We start from the raw sequence: 23,592 nt of genomic DNA on the forward strand, positions 1-23,592 counted from the left end.
TTTCTTCTTTCTCCCAGTGGTAAATGATTTCTTTAGTGACAGCAAGCGGTACATCTCATAGCCCATCAGCAGTACGCCGCCATCAGTCACCCAGTCATTCACCACCTTGGCTCGGGCAGCTGTCGTTCTGTGGATGCATGGGCAGCAATAAAACATATGCTTAATGCCATTTTATTTTTGTGGGAAGAGGGAGATTTTTACATATCTTTTCTATATCGCCCACCCCCAATGTATACAGACTTGCCCAGGACAAACAACCACACCTATTCAAAAACAAGGACTAGAAAGGAAGTCTTCTGCTAAGGGTGAGCCTTGCAGTACCTTCTTCTTGCCAGAAGGGGCTATACCTCTGCAGTGGAAAATTATTCTCCCCAGTACTCCATATGGACCACAGCATATCATCTCTAAAGTGAATACCAAAATAAGTCACTTCCATAAGAATGCACAGGGCTGCTACTGAATAAAGTGACTAATCCTTCAAAACTCATTTCAATATAAGAAACAGTCTGTTGGGATCCATCTCTATGTTTCCTCAAGCTGAGAGTGCTGTGAAGCTGGCACTCACAATTCACCAGGTAAAGAAACATCATCTGCAGCACTAGTAGCAATGTTCACTGGCTTTAGAATATGTATCCAACTGGTTCCTAGAAGGGGGTGATGTAAACTTAGGTTTTGTTCACCCTGATATTATCAAAGACAAGCAGAGAGGAAAATCACTCAGCAATTTCTGGTACTCATGATGGTGCCATGAAGGCACCAATATGACTTTTCTGTAGATATATGACCCCAGCAAGATAGAAGGAAACAGGAAGTGATTTATCATGGTGGCACCTACCAGCAGAAAATACACAGTTTTGTCTAAATCTCAATTTGATACTAATATAGTAACAGAAAATGGAGAGTAACATTCTTCTTCTCTTAGATTTTTCCTCTTCTTCTCCACTCCCCACCACTACCTCCCCTTTCCTTTCCTCCTTCTCTTCTGCAGCACCTCTAAATTACTTTAAATTCATTTATATGCCTCTTCCGCCCTCCTCCGTACAGGGCCCAGCTTTTCCTACCAGCACAGGATCCCAGTTCATCTGCTCCCATATACTCTATCCCCCTCCTTTGCTCATTCATGCCATTTCTTCCCCCTCTTCCCTTCTGTTTTCTCTCTCCCTTTCTCTCATCCCATGGATGATTTAAGAACAGCACTGTGCCCTGCCATTGGTAAAGCACAATCACTTGCTGGGGAGGGCAGGCAAGAATCATTTCTCTCTCCTGTGCTGCTGCTGTTTCCCGCCTCTTGTTTTAATAACCAGTAAGGTAGGAGAGAGGATCGGGGGGGCCAATGCCAATGCTGAGTTGCTGTCTCCTGGCATGCTGGCCAAACCAGAGCCATTGATAGTTTGTTTCACAGCTGCATGAAACACCTTGGAAGGCCATGGGTTGGACACTCTTGCTTTATTATTACTGGACAAGTTCTGCAGAGTGGTACATCACAGGAGAACACTGCAGTAAGGAGAAAGAAGCTGTGCAGAAGAAATGGGGAGTTTGTGTTCTGTTTAGTAAGTGAATGTCGCAGGAACAATAACCATCACAACAGGACAGAACAAGGCCAAGCAAGGAAGGGCTGATGCAATAAAGTGCGCTCAGCCTAGCGCACAGTTTTATGCGCTAGGCTAGCACCTGTTGCAATAAGGAGATTAGCGTATCCAAACAACTATATAGCCAATATCATTCATCACAAGTAAATTGCATGTAGATGAGGCTGTTAGCTATTACCCCCGATGCAGAAAATTGCTGGGCACCCAATACGCACTTTTTAACACAGCAAATTTAACTCCAACCCCGAAGCTGATGTTAAATCACGCTGCGAGTCAAAGGCTCAGGAGAAATTAAAACATTAATGTCCTGTTGGTTCCTACCTTTATTCTTAAACACCTGCTGCTTGTGGTGTTGAAGAATAAAGATATAAAGTAATGGCTTAATAAAAAAAAAAAATTCTGGACACATAAAATACATGCCCAATAGACCTGCTCCAGGCTGAATTTGCCCCTTGCTATTGTGCATGTATATTTGGTGTCCAGAAATTGACCAGAAGCGGGATAAAACAGACGCTCATATTGAATGCCCATTGCAATTGTGGGTGCACAGCCATGTCTCTTGGGCGCCTGATACATTTGAGCACTAGGGATGCATTATTCTTCCCAAGCACATCCTTTTTAACGCAGCAGCTCATTAAAATATAGCATTGGGCGCACAGAAGAAATGTCTGTGCGCAAGTTAGCAAAACGGGTGTTCGCATGGCACTGAAGCAGGACATGATTAGAGCTAGAGGATTAAAAAGTGAGAATAAAAGAAAGGCAAAGAAACCGACAAGTCAAATGGAAACCAATTCCCAGTAAACCAAAGACTGGTAATACAATGATGCCCTTTACAATATAATACCAAGGCAGGAATAGATCTGCACAAAGATGGTGGTTCTTGCCACAGAACTAGTGCCATGTTATTCATTCAAATAAGCTCTGTTGTACTGATCAACAGGGAAAGGATGAGAACCAAAACAGGAAGAGACTTGGGAAGAGAATATCAAGAGAGGAGGAATATTAAAAGAAGAAAAAGTTAGTGGGAGAGGTCAAGAAAACCTACTTGTGCTCATCATTCAGGATGTGGACCTTGAAGAGTCGAGGCTGAATCTCTTCTGGGTCATGGTCAGCAGGAAGAGCTTCAGATGATGGAAGCCATATATTAAATTCTGCTAGCCAGTTTTGCAGAGTGTTCACCTGGTGCAGAAAAAAAAGCACACAAAAGGAACAGAGAAAGAGTCTTAGAATCCCATTTGCAGATCAGGAGAGTCGAAGGCATATGTACTTTTAGCTGCACTGAAGAGAGGTGTTCCTGGGGGAGGAGGGGATGTTTAAGGTGGATTTGGAAAACAATGCATGTAGACTGGATTTTCAAACCTACAAGCATCGTTTTCTAGCAAGTTTGAAAATTGTCCTCTATACCAGCAATTCTCAACCGATGTGTCTTGATACACCAGTGTGTCGCCAAGCTCTGGCAGGTGTGTTCTGGGCTACCCGGTCTCCCATTGCTCTTCTCTCCCCTTCTTTCACTGAGCACGAAGCCGACATTCTTCCACTGCTGCCGTTGCAGCCCGGGTTATCAGAATGTTCAAACCGGGCTGGACAGGAACAACAGAAGTATTCGTTGAAGCTGGCAACTGCAGCATGACCTTTTCTTCTTCCTGCCTCCATGGCCCGGAAGAGAAACTGATGTGTAGCAAAGTGCTCGGGAAGAAAAGGCCATGCTGCATTGAAAACCAGTGGCAGCATCAGCCCCAAGCAGCAGTGCAGGACTGGAGCAAAATCAGAAGCAGCCGGTGATCAGCAAGGGAGACAGCCGCATTAGCCCCCATGGCCAATGGGATTCTTCTTTCTTGGGCCATGGGGGCTGGAGGAGGCTGCTGCAGCTATCATTTGTACTTCAGGGGAGGGAGAAAGGGAGTGGGAGAGACAGCCAGCGTATAAGTGAGAGATAGAGTGCATGTGTGTGTGTGTGTGTGAGAGACAGGTCAGAGAGGTGATTGTGTGTGTGTGTGAGAGAGAGGTCAGAGAGGTGATTGTGTGTGTGTGTGAGAGAGAGGTCAGAGAGGTCGTGTCTGTGTGTGTGTGAGAGAGAGAGAGAGGTCAGAGAGGTGATGTGTGTGTGTGTGAGAGAGAGAGAGGTCAGAAAGGTGATGTGTGGGTATGTGTGAGAGAGAGAGGTCAGAGAGGTGATGTGTGTGTGTGTGTGTGTGTATGTGTGAGAGAGAGGTCAGAGAGGTGATGTGTGTGTGTGTGTGTGTGTATGTGTGAGAGAGAGAGGTCAGAGAGGTGATGTGTGTGTGTGTGTATGTGTGAGAGAGAGAGGTCAGAGAGGTGATGTGTGTGTGTGTGTGTGAGAGAGAGAGGTCAGAGAGGTGATGTGTGTGTGTGTGTGTGTGTGAGAGAGAGAGAGGTCAGAGAGGTGATGTGTGTGTGTGTGTGTGTGTGTGAGAGAGAGACAGGTCAGAGAGGTTGTGTGTGTGTGTGTGTGTATGTGTGTGTGTGAGAGAGAGAGACAGGTCAGAGAGGTGATGTGTGTGTGTGTGTGTGTGTGAGAGAGAGACAGGTCAGAGAGGTTGTGTGTGTGTGTGTGTGTATGTGTGTGTGTGAGAGAGAGAGACAGGTCAGAGAGGTGATGTGTGTGTGAGAGAGAGAGAGAGAGAGACAGGTCAGAGAGGTGATGTGTGTGTGAGAGAGAGGTCAGAGAGAGGTGTGTGTGTGTGAGAGAGAGATAGAGGTCAGAGAGGTGATGTGTGTGTGTGTGTGAGAGAGAGAGGTCAGGTGTGTGTGTGTGAGAGAGAGAGGTCAGAGAGGTGATGTGTGTGTGTGAGAAAGAGAGACAGGTCAGAGAGGTGATGTGTTTGTGTGTGTGTTTGAGAGACAGGTCAGAGAGGTGATGTGTGTGTGTGTGACTGGTTGGGGAGAGGGTGTGGGTGTGTGTGTGGGTGTGTTTGTGTGTCTGTAAGAGACAAAGATACTGGTTGTGGTCCCTAAGGAAGACAACTGTGAGGACAGAGCTTCAGCAGTTACTGCTGCTTCTGGTGTGTGCTACTGGCCTGCAATGGAAAGCAGTAGGAGAGCTGCTGTAGAGGTGGCTTTTTAAGTTCATTTTTCTTGATTGACTGCTATTTTCATTATTGGGAATTATAGAAACATATAGAAACATAGAAACATAGAAATGACGGCAGAAGAAGACCGAATGGCCCATCCAGTCTGCCCAGCAAGCCTCACACATTTTTTCTCTCATTCTTATCTGTTACTCTTAGCTCCTTGTTCTATTCCCCTTCCACCCCCACCATTAATGTAGAGAGCAGTGATGGAGCTGCATGCAAGTGAAATATCTAGCTTGATTAGTTAGGGGTAGTAGGGGCAGTAACCGCCGCGATAAGCAAGCTACACCCATGCTTATTTGTTTTACCTAGACTATGTTGTACAGCTCTTGTTGGTTTTTTTTTTTTTTTCTTCTCCCCTGCTGTAGAAGCAGAGAGCCATGCTGGATATGCATTGAAAGTGAAGTATCAGGCACATTTGGTTGGGGTAGTAACCGCCGTAACAAGCCAGCTACTCCTCGCTTTGTGATTGCGAATCCTTTTTTTTCTTCACCCCTGTCGTTGAAGCTATGCAGGATATGCGTGAAGCATCAGGTTTTTTTTTTTTTTTTCCCCCTGCCCTTGAAGCAGAGAGCTATGCTGGAAATGCGTGATGTATCAGTCTTTCTCCCATGCCGATGCAGGAGAGAACCATGCTGGATATGCATGGAAAGTGAAGTATCAGGCACATTTGGTTTGGGGTAGTAACCGCCGTAACAAGCCAGCTACTCCCCTCTTTATGAGTGCAAATCCTTTTTTCCATTACCTCTTGCTGTTGAAGCTTAGAGCGATGTAGGAGTCACAGTAAGCATGTGTATGTTTATTTAGTAAGGGTATTGTGTCAATAGCCATCATTCTGGCGAGTCACCCACTCTTCATTGGCGGCCTCTTGACTTTATGGATCCGCAGTGTTTATCCCACGCCCCTTTGAAGTCTTTCACAGTTCTGGTCTTCACCACTTCCTCCGGAAGGGCATTCCAGGCATCCACCACCCTCTCCGTGAAGAAATACTTCCTGACATTGGTTCTGAATCTTCCTCCCTGGAGCCTCAAATCGTGACCCCTGGTTCTGCTGATTATTTTCCTACGGAAGAGGTTTGTCGTTGTTTTTGGATCATTAAAACCTTTCAAGTATCTGAAAGTCTGTATCATATCACCTCTGCTCCTCCTCTCCTCCAGGGTGTACATATTTAGATTCTTCAATCTCTCCTCGTACGTCATCCTATGAAGATCCTCCACCTTCCTGGTCGCCCTTTTCTGTACCGCTTCCATCTTGTCTTTGTCTTTTTGTAGATACGGTCTCCAGAACTGAACACAGTACTCCAGGTGAGGCCTCACCAAGGACCTGTACAAGGGAATAATCACTTCCCTTTTCTTACTTGATATTCCTCTCTCTATGCAGCCCAGCATTCTTCTGGCTTTTGCTATCACCTTGTCGCATTGTTTCGCTGTCTTCACATCATTAGACACTATCACCCCAAGGTCCCTCTCCTGCTCCGTGCTCATCAGCCTTTCCCCCCCCATCGAGTACAGTTCATTCGGATTTCCACTCCCCATATGCATGACTTTGCACTTCTTGGCATTGAATCTCAGCTGCCATATCTTCGACCACTCTTCCAGTTTCCTTAGATCCCGTCTCATTCTCTCCACTCCTTCCGGCGTGTCCACTCTGTTGCAGATCTTAGTGTCATCCGCAAAAAGACAAACCTTACCTTCTATCCCGTCTGCAATGTCGCTCACAAAGATATTGAACAGGACAGGTCCCAACACCGATCCTTGCGGCACACCACTTAAAACCGCTCTCTCTTCAGAGAAGGCTCCATTTACCATCACACATTGTTTTCTGTCCGTCAACCAATTTGCAATCCAGGTCACCACATCGGCACTCACTCCCAAGCTTCTCGTTTTATTCACCAGTCTCCTGTGCGGAACCGTATCAAAAGCTTTGCTGAAATCCAAGTAGATGACATCTAGTGCTCTTCCTTGATCCAATTCCTTGGTTACCCAGTCAAAAAAGTCAATCAAATTTGTCTGACAGGATCTTCCCCTGGTGAATCCATGCTGCCTCTGGTCCATCAATTCTCCAGACTGTAGATAGTTGACTATTCTCTCTTTCAGCAGTGACTCCATTACTTTTCCCACCACCGAAGTGAGGCTAACCGGTCTGTAGTTGCCTGCCTCTTCCCTGTTTCCACTCTTGTGAAGCGGGACCACCACCGCTCTTCTCCAATCACTCGGCACCACTCCCGTTTCTAGGGATCTATTGAACAGGTCACACAGCGGACCCGCCAGAACATCTCTGAGCTCCCTCAATATCCTTGGATGAATCCCATCAGGCCCCATGGCTTTGTCCACTTTCAGGTTCTTTAGTTCTTCCCACACATTTTCTACTGTAAAAGGATTTTCATCTATTCCCCTTCCCTCCAGTTTCTTGTTGTTTAGAGATGGTCCTTCTCCAGGGTCTTCTTTAGTGAACACAGAGCTGAAGTATTCGTTTAATATTTCTGCCATTTCTTCGTCTCTCTCTACACATTGATCATTACCACCTTTCAATTTCACTATACCACTTTGGACCTTTCTCTTTTCGCTGATGTATCTGAAAAATGTTTTGTCACCATTTTTTATCTCCTTGGCAATCCTCTCTTCCGCTTGACTCTTTGCCAACTTGATTAATTTCTTTGTCTCCCTCAGTTGATACAAATATTCTCTTTGTGCTCCTCCCTTTGGGATCCTTTATATTTCTTGAATGCTGTTCTTTTAGCTTTAATTTTGTCAGCCACCTCCATTGAGAACCAGATAGGTTTCAGTTTTCTTTTGCTTTTCTTTACATTTCTAACATATAGAGCAGTTGCCTTGGTGATTGCTCCTTTTAGATTGGTCCACTGCTGATCCACATCTCTCTCGTTCTCCCATCCTTTAAGTTCTTCCTCCAGGTAGTTCCCCATTTCCTCAAAGTCTGTGTTTTTGAACTGTAAAACTCGGGTCTTTGTGGTTCTTTTCCCTATTATTTTAGTGATATTAAACCATACCGTTTGATGATCACTGCTGCTGAGGTGGGCGCCCACCTGGACATCTGAGACATTATCTGCATTAGTGAGCACTAAGTCGAGTATAGCTCCTTCTCTCGTGGGTTCCAACACCATTTGTTTGAACAAAGATACTTGCATGGCATCCACTATCGCTCTACTATTTTTAGTTTCTGCAGATGGGATTTTCCAGTCTACATCTGGCATATTAAAGTCACCCACGATCACCACTTCTCCCTTCTTACCTATCTTATGGATGTCTTTAACCAGATCTCTGTCCAGCTCTTCCTTTTGGTTTGGAGGCCTGTAAACCACTCCAATATAAATGGATGCTCCGTCATCGTTTTTTAGGTCGACCCATAGAGCTTCTTCAATACCCCAACTTCCTTGTAGCTCAGTTGCTTGGATGTTGTTTCTGACATAAAGAGCCACACCTCCCCCTTTTCTATCCTCTCTGTCCTTCCTTAACAAGTTGTAGCCTGGTATTGTTGTATCCCATTCATGAGATTCTGTGAACCATGTTTCTGTGATAGCAACAATGTCCAATTCTGCCTCAGCCATTAGGGCCTGCAGATCTGGGATTTTATTTCCCAAACTATGAGCATTTGTGGTCATAGCCTTCCAGGTACTCTCTTTACGGTTATTGCATTTCCTGGACTCCTTGTGAGATAATTGTTGAGATTTGTTATTCACTTCACTATTTCTTTTTGCGGTAGTGCCACTGTTGACAGAGTTTTCCATCTCAATTAGATTTTTTTTTTGCTTATGGATCTTTAAATACTGCATGCATTGTGTTTTCTCTCTCTTTTCTGGTAATACTGCAATGCTTTTCTCAAGAACTTCTTCAGTTTTTATTTTAGAGAAGGCTTGTTGTTCTTTTTGCATTTGGTACATTGTGTGTCTCCTCATCACAGGTCTAATTCTACCAGAGCCAACTGTATTCCTGGTTTTTAAAGAATTTCCTGATGACCTGTTTGAGTGGGGCGGTATACCTGTTGGCTGCTCTTCTGTCAAGAATGGGTGACTGTGGGTCCTACCTGAGCCTAATGGATCTCCTTTTCTTGACTCCTGGTTTGTTTGTGGGTTTGGGGAATTATTTTCTGAGTAATGCAATGTGGGTGTAATTCTTTTAATTGAAGCTAATTGATCTTTAATCACAGTCAGCTCCATTTTCAAGGATGAGAGTTGTGCACAAATTGGGCAAGCTCTAAGTTTCCAGATGCTTTCCCTCAGAATAAAGGCTCCACAGCAGTTACATTGGATAGTCCTCATCTTGGTAATTTGTAGCTTTATTTCCTTGACTGTAACCAATGTACTAATTTATCTTGCTGCCAATGGTAATCTAGGCAGTCTTTATTAGAAACAAGCCCCAGGGGTGGGTGGGAGTCAAACAGTTTAGCCTGGGACAAGCTGGGTAAAGCAGGGCACTACTGGACAGTTGTCTTTGCCTTTTGGTCAATTCTTTTTTTAAAAAAAACAGTCTTTATGCCCCAGTTTTTTAGTTGTGCCAGCTAACCCCAAACTAGAGAGATTTTCCCAGTTAAAAGCTGATAGCTTTGCAGACAGGAAATAATCAACAGAAGCTTTCTACACAAGCTTCTACACAAAATGAAACAGACTAGAAAGAAGTTAAAACACAGGCAGTAAATAATCACAGAAGCTTTCTACACAAGCTCCTACACAACTTCAGATCAATAAGCAAAAAGAAGTAAAGATAAGCAGAAAATACTTAGCCAGAATGAAGATTTTGCAATGCAGTTAAACAGTTCCACCAGAGAAATCCCTTAGCATGTGCTCAGGACAACAATGGCTAACAATGGCTCCCTTCCTTGCTCTGATTACCTTGCACAGGTCTGAGCCACACCCAATTTAGTTAGATTACGTCACTTCTGGACTGTTGTCTTTGCCTTTTGGTCAATTCTTTTTTTAAAAAAAACAGTCTTTATGCCCCAGTTTTTTAGTTGTGCCAGCTAACCCCAAACTAGAGAGATTTTCCCAGTTTAAAAGCTGATAGCTTTGCAGACAGGAAATAATCAACAGAAGCTTTCTACACAAGCTTCTACACAAAATGAAACAGACTAGAAAGAAGTTAAAACACAGGCAGTAAATAATCACAGAAGCTTTCTACACAAGCTCCTACACAACTTCAGATCAATAAGCAAAAGAAGTAAAGATAAGCAGAAAATACTTAGCCAGAATGAAGATTTTGCAATGCAGTTAAACAGTTCCACCAGAGAAATCCCTTAGCATGTGCTCAGGACAACAATGGCTAACAATGGCTCCCTTCCTTGCTCTGATTACCTTGCACAGGTCTGAGCCACACCCAATTTAGTTAGATTACGTCACTTCTGGACTGTTGTCTTTGCCTTTTGGTCAATTCTTTTTTTAAAAAAAACAGTCTTTATGCCCCAGTTTTTTAGTTGTGCCAGCTAACCCCAAACTAGAGAGATTTTCCCAGTTTAAAAGCTGATAGCTTGCAGACAGGAAATAATCAACAGAAGCTTTCTACACAAGCTTCTACACAAAATGAAACAGACTAGAAAGAAGTTAAAACACAGGCAGTAAATAATCACAGAAGCTTTCTACACAAGCTCCTACACAACTTCAGATCAATAAGCAAAAAGAAGTAAAGATAAGCAGAAAATACTTAGCCAGAATGAAGATTTTGCAATGCAGTTAAACAGTTCCACCAGAGAAATCCCTTAGCATGTGCTCAGGACAACAATGGCTAACATGTCTGCTGTTTTGAAATATTTTATTAGTGTTTGAAGAATTTTTAATAACTTTTATGAGTTTTTAAATTATTGGATGTTATGCTGTTCATCAGCTGATTTGAAACATTTATTAGAATAGTTTTACAATTATTTCTGTGTGGAGATCTATAGCAGCTTGGCTGTTCTGTTTTCCTAATAGGAGGTGTGTTAGTGTTTAGGGCCTGGTGTAATATTTGTAGTATTGCCTTTTCATTGGTAGGGTTGTTACTCTGAGTGTGCTCCATAATGCAGGAGCAACTTTGTGCGGATTAGTTTGTGTGCATTATTGCAGATCCTGGGACTATGTTAGGTGCTATATTTTTGTTTCCATTTCTTCAGTTTTACACTGCATGCAGAGTGGCTTTTTTTTTTTTGTTTCCATTCCAGTTTCTGTCTCCATATTTGAAATTTGTGGTCTTTCTATACTTCATGAAGGTCAGTTTGATGTGTGTGACTGAGGTAAGGTATTTAACTAACATGTAGGTTAGTAAAATACCTCACCTTATTTGTTGTGTTTTCTTAATAGGACATGCACTGGTGATGAACTCTTGTCTTTTTATAAGTAAGGCTATTGCACCTGGTATTAGAGGGAGTTTGTGTTGCTGTTACTGAGATGACACCAGAATATCTTTTTTGTATGATGAGTTGTACGGGCAATGACCTACTTCTGCTTTATACCCATTGCTGGGTGGGTGTGTCTGTGTGTGTGGGGGGGGGGGGGGGAGGGAAGTGTTTCCTATGGATGCAAAGTGTACATTTACATTTAGTCTATTGACTATCATGGGTTCAGTGTGTCATGCACGTGAGAACCATAGAACCATCTGTCAGGTATGTCCCAACAGAAAAAGGGTTGAGAACCACTGCTGCTCTATACTCTTAAAAAAATTCAGCAGTAGCCCTAATTTAAATGGTAAGAAACTTTATAAGGGCTCATCATGGTGCAGAAAATATTAATGTCTAACTGATATCCTTCATTGTGTTAATTTTAATTCTAAAGTTGTAGTTGTTTATTTGGATACAGAGAGAGCTTTAGATATAATTGAATGGAACTATTTGCTTGAGGTACCAGAAAATTTGTTAGGGGAGAATTTTGTAACATGGATCAAAGTTTTGTACTATTCTCCATCTACAGGAGCCCTAGTTAATGGTTGTTGCTCATCTGCATGCTCCTTTTCTAGGGACACTTGCCAGAGGTGTCAATTGTCTCTATTGTTAAATGACAAGCCACTAGCATCTGGTGACCTAGTGGACCACTCTGTTGCCCTATGCAATCAATCTGCAAACATTTTTAGAGAATTACAAGACTTCTACTCAAATACCTCACCATCAGGTGTTTGCATCTCAGGAATGGCCTGAGGTACCTAGGTTGCTCCAGGAACTCATTTTCTATATTAGATATTAACCAAGTAAAGCAAATGTTGCTTACCTGTAACAGGAGTTCTCACAGGACATATGTGACATATGTGATGTCACATATGGATGACATCACAGGATGGAGCCCAATCACAGAACACTTTTGTCAAAGTTTCCAGAACTTTGACTGGACCCTACTGGGCATGCCCAGCATGGCACTAAGCTTGCAGCCAGCAGGGGTCCCCCTTCAGTCTTATTTAAAAGCTACAGGTAGTGCCGAAAAATAAAATAATGAAACGTTACGAACCCAACACCGCGGGGCGGCAGGCAGGTTTTGTGAGGACTAACATCCTGCTGTCCTGTGAGAACACCTGTTACAGGTAAGCACATTTGCTTTCTCACAGGACAAGCAGGATGGTAGTCCTCACATATGGGTGAGTACTAAGCTGAGGATGTCCGAGCATGCACCAAATGTATCCAAAGGTGTGCAACAGGCACAACAACTGGGGTGGAATTTGGTAGAGGACATTCTGAACCCCACCGGGCAGACGGAAGGGTGTTGGTACATCACGTTGTAAACCGGTTACGAAGGACAGATTGGCCGAAGATGGAATCTTGTCTTCTGGCTTTGTCCAAGCAATAGTGGGCTGCGAAGATGTGGAGAGAACTCCAGGTGTCAGCCCTGCAGATGTCAGGAAGCGGCACCGATTAGAGGTGTGCTACTGAAGTCGCCATGGCCCTCACAGAGTGTGCTTTAACACTGTCTTGAAATGGAATGCCTGCTTGCTGGTAGCAAAAGGATATGCAGTCCGCCAACCAGGAAGAGAGAGTCTGCTTACCCACAGGCTGCCCTAATTTGTTAGGATGGAAAGAGACAAACAATTGAGTGCTTTCCCTGTGGGCAGCTGTACGGTCTAGATAGAAGGCTAGAGCCCGTTTACAGTCTAGGGTATGCAGAGCCTGCTCTCCTGGGTTGGAATGGGCCCTGGGAAAAAAGGTAGGTAGTATGATGGATTGATTTAGATGAAAATCCGAAACTACCTTGGGTAAGAATTTAGGGTGAGTGCAGAATACTGCCCGGTCGTGCAGAAGTTTAGTGTAAGGCGGATAGGTAACTAGGGCCTGTAATTCACTAACTCTGCGAGCTGAAGTGATTGTCAAAAGGAAAATCACTTTCCATGTGAGATATCGAAGTTCCCAAGAGTAAAGAGGCTCGAATGGTTGTTTCATGAGCCGACCCAAAACCAGGTTAAGGTCCCAAGAAGGGGCTGGAGGATGTAGTGGAGGCTTGAGGTGAAGCAAGCCTTTCAAAAAACATGTTACAAGGGGTTGTACTGATATAGGAACAACCCCGACACCTTTATGAAAGGCGGCTACTGCACTGACATGCATTCTGATGGAAGAAGTCTTTAGACCTGACTCTGATAAATGCCAGAGATAGTCCAAAAACTTCATGATTGGACAGGAAAAGGGGTCAAGGGACTGAGAAGAGCACCATGACGTGAACCTTTTCCATTTGTAAGAGTAAGCTTTTCTTGTGGAAGGCTTCCGTGAAGCAATCAAGACACGGGAAACTGGTTCAGAAAGGTTAAGTGGCTGAAGGATTAACCTTTCAACATCCATGCCGTCAGGGATAAGGCTTGAAGATTGGGATGGCGGAGGCACCTGTCGTTTTGAGTGATCAGAAGCGGGTCCTTTCCTAAGGGAATGTGCCTGCGAATGGAGAGATCCTGCAGTATTGGAAACCACATTTGGCGTGGCCAGTGAGGTGCTATCAGGATCATGATTCCCTTGTCCTGACATAACTTCACGAGAGTCTTTGAGAGAAGAGGAAGTGGAGGGAATGCATAAAGTAGACCGGTTGCCCACGAGAGGGAGAATGCGTCTCTGGGCTGAGAGTGTTTGCTGCGAATGAGAGAGCAGAAGTTTTCTACTTTGCAGTTTTGAGGAGACGCAAAGAGGTCTATCTGAGGATATCCCCATTGTCGGAAGATGGAGTTCGCTACTGAGGGGTTGAGAGACCACTCGTGCGGTTGAAAGATGCAACTCAGCTTGTCTGCCAACACATTGTCCACTCCCGGCAACCAGGTGGCCCTGAGGTACATCGAATGGGAAAGAGCTTCCGCCCATATCTGTGCAGCTTCCTGACACAGAAGGTAGGAGCCCGTCCCTCCCTGTTTGTTGATGTACCACATGGCCACCTGGTTGTCCGTCTGGACAGGATGACTTGATTTGAGAGGCGATCCTGAAATGCCCTGAGAGCATATCTGATTGCTCGAAGCTCCAGGAAATGTATTTGGTGTTTGGCTTCCTCTGGAGACCAAGATCCTTGTGTCTGCAGATTGGCCACATGGGCTCCCCAGCTGAGGTTGGAAGCATCGGTGGTAAGAGTTATTTGAGGGTCTGCAGCCTGAACGGGCAAGCCTTGGAGGAGATTGATCTGATTTTTCCACCAGGCGAGAGACAGACGGAGTGAGTCAGTTACATGGACAATGGTTGACAGGGGCTGAATGGATTGAGTCCATTGTGACCTTAGAGTCCACTACATGACTCTCATGGCCAAACGGGCCATTGGTGTGACCTGAACTGAGGACGCCATGTGCCCCAGAAGGATGAGAAAGTGAAGTGCAGTCACAGATTGTTGAGACTGCAGCTGGTGTGCAAGAGACACGAGAGTGAGCGCTCGCTGTTGAGGTAGAAAAGCCTTTGCCTGCAAGGTGTCCAAGTCTGCCCCAATGAACGACAAGGTTTGAGATGGGACTAAAGAGGATTTGTCGTAGTTGATGAGAAATCCTAATGAAATTAGAGTGTGTAAGGTTAGATTGAGGGACGACAGAGCAGCTTGCTGAGTGGGAGCCCTGACTAACCAATCGTCTAGATAGGGGTAGACGTGAACACCCTGAGTTCTTAGGAAGGCTGCAACCACTACGAGGCATTTCGTGAAGACTCATGGTGCAGAGGCTAGGCCGAATGGAAGCACTCGATATTCATAGTGCTTTGGACCTACTAGAAACCTTGGGTATTTGTGATGAGATGGAGTTATCGCAATATGAGTGTATGCGTCCTGGAGGTCTAGAGAGCAGAGCCAGTCTCCTCTTTGTAGGAAAGGAAGAAGCAAGCCTAAAGTTACCATCTTGAATTTCTCCCGCTGGAGGTACTTGTTGAGGGCCCATAGGTCCAGAATAGGACGAACGCCTCCCGATTTTTTGGGGGATCAGAAAGTACCGGGAATAGAACCCTAGGCCATGTTGAGAGTAGGGTACAGGTTCTATTGCCTTGGATAGGAGAAGGAGGGAGGCCTCCTGATCCAGAAGGATGGAGCGATTGGATGTTCTCCACGTCGGCAGAGGTGGGGAGTCCGGTGGCACGGAGAGAAAGTTCAGATGGTAACCCTGGGCAATTATCGCCAGTACCCATTGGTCTGAGGTAATTGAGCGCCATATGAAATGGCATAGTCAGCCTCCCACTGGTATGTGAGGCAATGATGGTTGGCTGCTGTTCTCTAGGTGGAAGTCAAAAACCTGAAGCAGGACCTGGTTGAGGAGCTGCTTGCGGCTTTTGTTTCCGTGTCTGACGAGACTGGGCTTTTTGAAAAGGTCTCGTGGCACGGGATCCGGTTGGTGGTGGGTAGGACTTCTTCGGCCGGAAGAAGGACTTTTTAGAGTCCTTTTGGAAGGGCTGTTTTGAAGAGTAGTCAGAAGGCATCAGAGAGAGCTGTCTGAGAGTCTCATGATGGTCCTTAAGTTCCGCCACTGTCCGTTGAATTTGTTCTCCAAATAGGTTATCTCCTACACAGGGTAGGTCAGATAACCGGTCTTGTACCTCAGGGTGAAGGTCGGAAGACTTGAGCCAGGCCCATCTCCTTGCCGAAATAGCTGCTGCAGATACTCTGGTAGCAGTATCAAAGATATCATAGGATGACCTGATCTCATGCTTGCCTGCTTCAAAACCCTTATTTACTAAGGTTTGAAGCTGATCTTGGAATTGTTGAGGCAGGGTATGTGTCAAATCTTGTATTTGCTTTAAAATGCCCCTATTATATTGGGTCATATAGAGCTGATAAGCTGCAATCCGGGAGATGAGCATTGAGCCTTGGAATACTTGGCGGCCAATGGCATCTAGAAACTTCTGTTCCTTACCAGGGGGAAAAGAAGTGTGAGGCTTTGATCTTTTTGCTCTTTTTTGTGCAGATTCAACAACTACAGATTGGTGATACAATTGAGTTTTCTGAAAGCCTGGAGCTGACTGCACCAAATAGGTTGTGTCAGCTTTTCTATGCACTGGAGCAATGGAGCCAGGATGTTCCCAGTTCTTCTTGAGGAGATCCAGAAAAACCTGGTGGATAGGGATGGAGGTTATTTCCTTGAAAGCATCCAAGAATTGGAGCAACTCCATCATCTGGTGTCAGTCATCCTGTTCGGTCTGCAATTGGAAAGGAACCAATTCAGACATTTCCTTCACAAAGTTTATAAAGGAGAGGTCCTCTGGAGGAGAACCCTTCCTACTTTCAGTGGGTGAAAGTGGTGAAGGTAAATCATCGGTGTCTGGGGAGGAATGATCAGTCCAGGTGTAATAGGAATCAGCACCTGACCCTCTAGGAACTAGAGGGAGGGGTGGTTGGATACCTGAAGGTCCTGGTCTAGGCTCCGAAGGAATCGGAGGAATTAACAGAGGCACCGATGAAGGCATCGAAGGCACCGGCGCAGGCATCGAGGGCTTTGATGGATGGCTCGGTGGCGCCGATGGACGTATCGGCACCGAGGGACGTAACGGCATCGATGGCTGAGGCAGAACTCCCAATGGAGGGATGCGGAACGGTGTTTCTCCTCCCGATGACAATGTAAGCGGGGAGGGCACCGGAGCCATCGGAGACCCGGGGGTCCATCGGTGGAAAAGCGGCAATGAGTGCTTCCATCCTGGACAGCAGCGGTGCCAACGCTGCCGGAATCGGGTCGGTGGATGGTTCCACAATCGGTACCGGTGTCGGAGGAACCTGGAGTCTTTGCATCACCTTGTCGATGGCCTCCTGAACCATCCAGTCCAGTTCTTCTCGGAGATCTGGAACAAGCAGCCCCGGCTCCGGAACAGAAGAAGGAGGCAGAGGCATAGCTGGAGGGACCACCGTTAAAGGCGGAGTCGCGGCTCCCAATCCCCTGTCGGGTGAGGGTTGCCTTGATGACCCAGTCGCCGAAAAGGTCGGTGGCTTTTCTGAAAGGGGTTTCTTCGACGGCGGCTCGGAGGATGGCGAGGTCGATGATTTCGCTCCCTCGATGGTCCAAGACTTACGGTGTCGATAGCGATGTTTGTCTCTACGATCCCCTCAGTCCTGATGGGGGGGGGTAGAGGGTGTCGAAGGCCGAGATGTCGTCGATGCCAGACGGTCACCGGTCGGTGGTCGATGCTGGCGAAGTTGATGGTGCCGGTTCCGACGACGTTGATGCAATGGACGAAGTCAGGGTTTGAGCACGGAAGAGAAGTTCCATCTTCTCCATTCTGGCCTTGCGACCTTTTAGTGTCATCAGGGCACATTTGGTGCAGGTCAAGACATCTTGCTCGCATCCTAGACACAACACAGACTTTATGGGGATCTGTGATGGACATGGTGCGATTACAGTCCAGGCACCGACGGAACCCCGACGCCATGGAAAAAAATTGAGCCGCAGTACAGTCGATGGCCAATAGGCCGCGAGGGCCAAACTCGACGGTAATCAACGGAAAACAGGTAAAAACTTACCGGAGTACCGTGGTCTGAAAAAAGTTAAAGGAGGGACCCCTGTGGGGCAAATTAACTTTTAGCAATTCCGTGAGAAAAATTCCTGTCAGGAATCTCTTCAGAGCTCCTTTACCGCGAGGTTACTGCTTCGCGGAAAAAAGAAGACTGAAGGGGGACCCCTGCTGGCTGCAGGGTTAGTGCCATGCTGGGCATGCCCAGCAGGGGCCAATCAAAGTTCTGGAAACTTTGACAAAAGTGTTCCGTGATTGGGCTCCATCCTGTGATGTCACCCATATGTGAGGACTACCATTTATTTATTTATTTATTTAAAACATTTCTATACCGGCCTTCATGAATGGGATTCATATCAGGCCGGTTTACATGGAACAGGGGAAACCAGAAGTAAAAATAAAACCGACTAAACATAAACAAGAAAGGTCGAAAATTCAAAGTTACAATAAACAGGGGTATTGAACTTGGGAGCTAGTGTAGCTAGGAATAAGTGAAGTAGGAGTAAGAGCGATAGAGATTAACTAGGTAATTATCAATTAATATGTTATGAAATTAATAGATATTAAGTTCCTTGATCTGGGTATGACGAGTTAATTTGTGTTAGGGGAAGGCTTGGAGGAAAAGCCACGTCTTAAGTTTCCTTCGGAAGGTGTGGAGGCATGGTTCCAGTCTTAGATCAGTCGGTAGTTTGTTCCAGAGGACTGGTCCTGCTGTAGAGAAGGAACGTTCTTTGGTGGTTGTTAGCCGGGTGGATTTGGTAGGTGGGACTTGCAGCATTCCTTTATATGCCTCTCTGATGGGCCTGTCTGAGGCATGGAGTTTGAGTGGAGCCTGTAGGTCTAGGGTGAGTTGTTTGTGAATGGTTTTGTGTATTATGGTGAGTGCTTTATGTTGAATTCTGTATTTTATTGGCAGCCAGTGTAGGTTACGGAGGATAGGGGTAATGTGGGCGCTTCGGTTAGTGTTAGTTAAGATTCTGGCTGCTACGTTCTGGAGCATTTGTAGCGGTTTTGTTGCCGAGATGGGGAGCCCCAGGAGCAATGCATTGCAGTAGTCAGTCTTTGAAAATAGTGTAGATTGGAGGACAGTTCTAAAGTCCTGGAAGTGGAGGAGAGGTTTAATTCTTTTCAACACTTGAAGCTTGTAGAAGCATTCTTTGGTGATATTATTGATTGATTTTTTTAGGTTTAGATGATTGTCTAGTATGACTCCTAAATCTCTTGTGTGAGAAATATGTGTGTCCGGTGAAGTAGAATCGGTTTTAGTCCAGTGTTCAGGAGAGATGAGCAGGATTTCTGTCTTGGATGCGTTGAGCACCAGGTTCAGGCTGGAAAGGAGACTTTTTATGGATTTCAAACAATTTTCCCAGTAATCGAGTGTTTTTGTCAGGGTTTCTTTTATGGGGATCAATATCTGAACGTCATCTGCGTAGAGGTAGTATGTTAATTGTAGGTTAGTGAGTAGTTGGCAGAGGGGTAGTAAGTAGATATTGAAAAGGGTTGGAGATAATGATGAGCCTTGTGGAACGCCTAGGGTTGATATATAACTTGGTGATTCTATGTTGTTGACTCTCACCTTGTAGCTTCTATTGTTGAGGAATGAGTTGAACCAATTGAGGGCAAGACCCGTGATTCCAATTTCTGTCTCACAGGACAAGCATCCTGCTTGTCCTGTGAGAAAAGCCCTAATAAAGAGAGTTAAACTGGACCTCTGCCTGTCATGGATAGTTAAATTAACAGGGTCAGGGTTAAGCAATTATATAAGGGGTCAATGTTCAAAGTCATTTAGTCGGATCACTTGTGAGCTTTTGGCTAAAAAGTGAATTCTGAATATTGGGGGTAATCATCCAGCTAAATTTTAGATGTTTGCGCATGTTATAAAATCCAAGGGCCGCGCACACATGCGCACCAGATTTTATAATCCGTATGCGTATGTGCGGGCGGCGCACACAAGGGCGGGAGAAATTATGCAACCTCCACATGGCGATGAGATCGGACCTCTCCCAGTACCCTCGCACCTAACTGACCTTCCCCCCTCTTCTCTCCTCCCCGCCCCACTATCCCTATCCTATCTAACCCCAAATTTTTTATTTTACCTCTTGCTCTTCAGGAGCAGTAGCAGCTTGCGCATGCTTCCCCAGCACAGCGGAAAATGGCCGCTGTACCAGCCACCTCCAGCCCCGCCCTTTCTCTGGGCCCGGTACTTCTGCGCATAATGGGGGTTATGCACATGGCCAGGCCCCTTTGAAAATGTGTGCAGTGCGCGCAAGGCCCAGCCATGCTCGTAACCCCCGTTTTTTACACACGTGGCCATTTTAAAATTCGGCTGTTAGTTTTCCACTGTGGCCTTATCTTCCTTGAGCACCCTTTTTATCCCTTTGTCATCTAGTTGCCCAAATAACTCCATATAAGTTTTTGGTTTCTAATATACTTGAAAAAGTTTTTATTTGCTTTTTCCTCTTTGGCAAGTCTCTCCTCGTATTCTCTCTTGGCCTGCTTTATTAGTGTTTTATACCTAATTTGGCAGTGCTTGTATTTCTTTCTATTATCCTCATTAGCCAAGGCTTTCCATTTTTTAAAAGATGCCATTTTGGCCTTGATCACCTCTTTGAAAGCACCATTTAGCTATGCTGGCTTATTTTTGTTCTTTTAATTTGTATTATATATTTTACTTGAGCTTCCAAAATGATGTTTTTAAACAGTCTCCATGCCTCATTCAGACTTTTGACCTTTGTATCTGCTCCTTTTAACTAGTTTCCTCATCTTGTCATAATCTCCCCTTTTAAAATTGTAGGTTATTGTAATAGTTTTGTGTATTTTTCTCCAGTGACATCTCCAATTTGAATGCATCATGATCACTATTGCCAAGTGGCTCCATCACTGTTACTTCTTCCACCAGATCCTGCAGTCCAATAGAAACTAGATTTAATGTAGCCTCCTCTCCCTCAACCTTTGAGGGTTCTAGGACCAATTGCTCCATGAAGTACTCCTGGGGGAATTCTGCACATAAAAAATATAAATTCTGTGCACAAAAACTTAAAATTCTGCAAACTTTATATTGGTCAAAATAACATAATTTACATGACGGTCCTTAAGTAATGAATTCAAAAAAAGACCTGTTATATGGATGTCAATAATCTGAGTCAATAATCTGAGTCCATATAACAGGTCTTTTTTTGAATTCATAATTTTTTCATGTTATATTGTTTGGGTCCTTAAGTAATTACATTTTAAATTAATACAAAAAAAAGTTATTACTTAAAGATGCAGAATTTTAAATATTTTGAGCAGAATTTCCCTAGAAATTCACTGTAAGAGTGTCCCTTCCACTCGCTGTCCCTACTCCCCTGGCCACTTTGCCCTCTCAGGCCCCAACTCCTCCACCTGCCAGAATCTCTCCCCTCCACTTCTAGGCTCAACCCCTTCCACTCTATCGCCACTCCCAGAGTTTGACCCCATTCTCAGTACTGCCCCTCACACAGGCTCTCTCTCTCTCACACACATGCTCCCTCTCTCTAGGGCAGTGGTTCTCAACTGGTGTGTCGCAACCCACCAATGTGACACCAAGCACCAGCTGGTATGTCGCGGTTCCCAGTGTCCCAAAGCCCCAGTTATACTTCCCTTTACATTTTTCCTGCGGGTCAATGCGGGGTCCTGCCCCCGCAAGCCAATCGGAATCCTCCTCCCTTTTCCTGCCAGTGGGAGGAGGAAGCCGCTGATTGGCCGGTGGGGCAGGAAGAAGGGGGGCATCTCACAGCCTGGGGGTGGGGTGGTTTGAGGGGGGGTGGGAGGAGTGGCAGTGTCCAGGCCTGTGGCAGCGAATAATCCCGATCCTGTGGTCACCACGGGCTGGAAGTGCTGAAATTAAACACAGTGGTGAGCCACAAAGAAAAGAGGCCAGTCGCGCCAGGATTTCCCACTTCCAAAGCAGCAGGGAACCGCGATAGAGTAGGGATTCCCCAAAGCAGCAATGAATCACAAGCACGAAGAGGCCGGTTGCTCCGGGGATTCCCCCGCAACTGGCGCTCCGAGGGCCTTTATCTTTGCTGCAAACGGTGCGCTCCATTCACGGCATGCCTGGGTCTCTGCCATTTTCTGCGCAGAAATTGGCGATTCTGTGCTCCGCAGTAGCGCAGAATTCCCCCAGAACTAATGAAGGTATCAAGAAATGTAACTGTCTTGTCTTACCTCAATGATACATTCGCCCATTGAAGTCAATATTCAAAGCCATTTAGAAGGATAACTCAGATGTTATCTGTCTAAATGCCAAGATTTGGAATATTCAACCACTTATCCAGCTAAATTATAGCCAGATAAACAAGAGGCGTTCCACAGCATGTCAAAGTTATCTGCTAACTAAGCTAATTTTCAACTATAACAACTGGCTAAGTTAGTCTTTGTGTGGCCAGATAATCTGCCTCTTAACCGGATATCTTAAAAGATATCTGATAAGTGATGATCCAATTTTAAAAAAACCAAAAAAACCTGAAAGCATGAGCCCCAGGGCCTGATTCCCCCTCCCATACACACACCATTAATCATTGATCCTGCTACTGGCAGAGCCCCCCCCAAAACCTCTCCAACATGTGAAGTATATAAATGTTGCGGGCGATCTCCCCCCCCTCTCCAGTTTAGAAATCAAATATTTAGATTTTATAGACACTCCAATCCACCAATGCTACTCACCCCCTCCTTCTCCAAGCCCTCCCCCCTCCTAAATAACTTACTTGTGGCCCCATTTCAATCGCAGGCCCAGGATTACTGAACGATGCAATCCTGAGCTCTTCTGCATTACATTTGAATTATAAAACAAAGATATTCTCTTTCAAAAGAAAGCTGTGTGTTTTGTGTTTCAAAAATATACACAGCAAGTAGTAAAACTCATTCCTTAGCATTTAAAATTGGTTCCATTCTTTAAACTATGCCCCTGTAATTTCCTTGAAGTTCTGGGAGGCGGGAAGAGCCATGTTCAGACTACTATAGCAAATTACTCCATATGGAATGACTGGTTTATAAAGCTGTGGATGTCATTTGTGACACCATAATCAATATGGATTAATCAGACCCAGTGAATATGAGGTAAGTTCTGACTTGGGCTAATATATTTTTTCTACCAGAATTGTAGAGGCAAGATGCTTAAAAAAAATTAAAAACTGGTGATGGTTATTAAAAATACAGAAAAGGTAATCTTTTCTTGTAAAAGGAGGATCTGTTTTTCTCAGCTCTGATAGTCTTACCGGAACAATGGCCAGAACAGTCTTGGCTTCTGTGTGCTGGAAGAGAACATCCAAGAAAGAGATGACCTGCAGGGTCTTGCCAAGCCCCATACTGTGTGCCAGGATACAGCCAAAGCCACTGCTGGTCTTAAATCTCTCCAAGGATTCTACCAAGTTATCGTACAGGAAGCGAATCCCACCAATCTACATGGGACAGAAAGGCAGAGAGTACAGAGTAAATTATGCTAGAAATAATTGTGTATACAATCTGTGACTACTTAGAATGCAGAGAAAGAAAGCTAGGCAACAGAAATAAAATTCAACATGCCTTGTATTTGTTTTAGGAGAAACAGACGAATGACATGCAATAATTAAGATGTTATACAAATGTTTGTAATTATCTTGAGTCTTTCCTGTATTCCCACTGAAGCAATAAAAAGGTGTTAAAAAAAACAAAAACAAAAGAAAGCTAGGCATGATTGAGAGAGGGTATTCATGTAACGGAAAGAACATACAAGTGCACGTGTGTAACAAAACATGTTTGAAAAATGATGCACATCTTTGTGTATATTTGTAAAGAGCACAATATATGTGCATACATGATATATGGGATCAAATCAAAAAGTACATGCAATAATATAACAGAAAGTCACCAACAGTCAAACTAAGAGGTAATACGTATTAAAAAAACTTCTCGTCACAAATAATTATCTTGAGCAAACCATACTTTCAGAGGGAAATTTTGAAAGAGGTGATGGTGTGTTTGCAGGCCCACAGATACAAGGCTTGCAAGCCAATTTTCAAAAGGAAGCTCCCTACAGAGTCTTCCTTTGAAAATTTTGCAGTCGCCAGCACCACAGG

At 44.8% G+C, this 23,592-nt stretch overlaps 1 protein-coding gene across 1 annotated transcript in view; it reads right to left on the bottom strand.

Moving 5' to 3' along the window:
• RAD54L2 (RAD54 like 2) overlaps positions 1 to 23,592 on the bottom strand; it is a gene marked incomplete in the record, with an annotated part of 296,852 nt that overhangs the window by 163,869 nt on the left and 109,391 nt on the right. The window contains 3 exon segments of the mRNA XM_029599564.1: positions 1 to 127; positions 2,635 to 2,768; positions 22,753 to 22,935. Coding sequence (XP_029455424.1) covers positions 1 to 127; positions 2,635 to 2,768; positions 22,753 to 22,935 — 444 coding nt within the window.

Source organism: Rhinatrema bivittatum, chromosome 4, assembly GCF_901001135.1.
Source record: "Rhinatrema bivittatum chromosome 4, aRhiBiv1.1, whole genome shotgun sequence".
Classification (NCBI taxonomy): Eukaryota; Metazoa; Chordata; class Amphibia; order Gymnophiona; family Rhinatrematidae; genus Rhinatrema; species Rhinatrema bivittatum.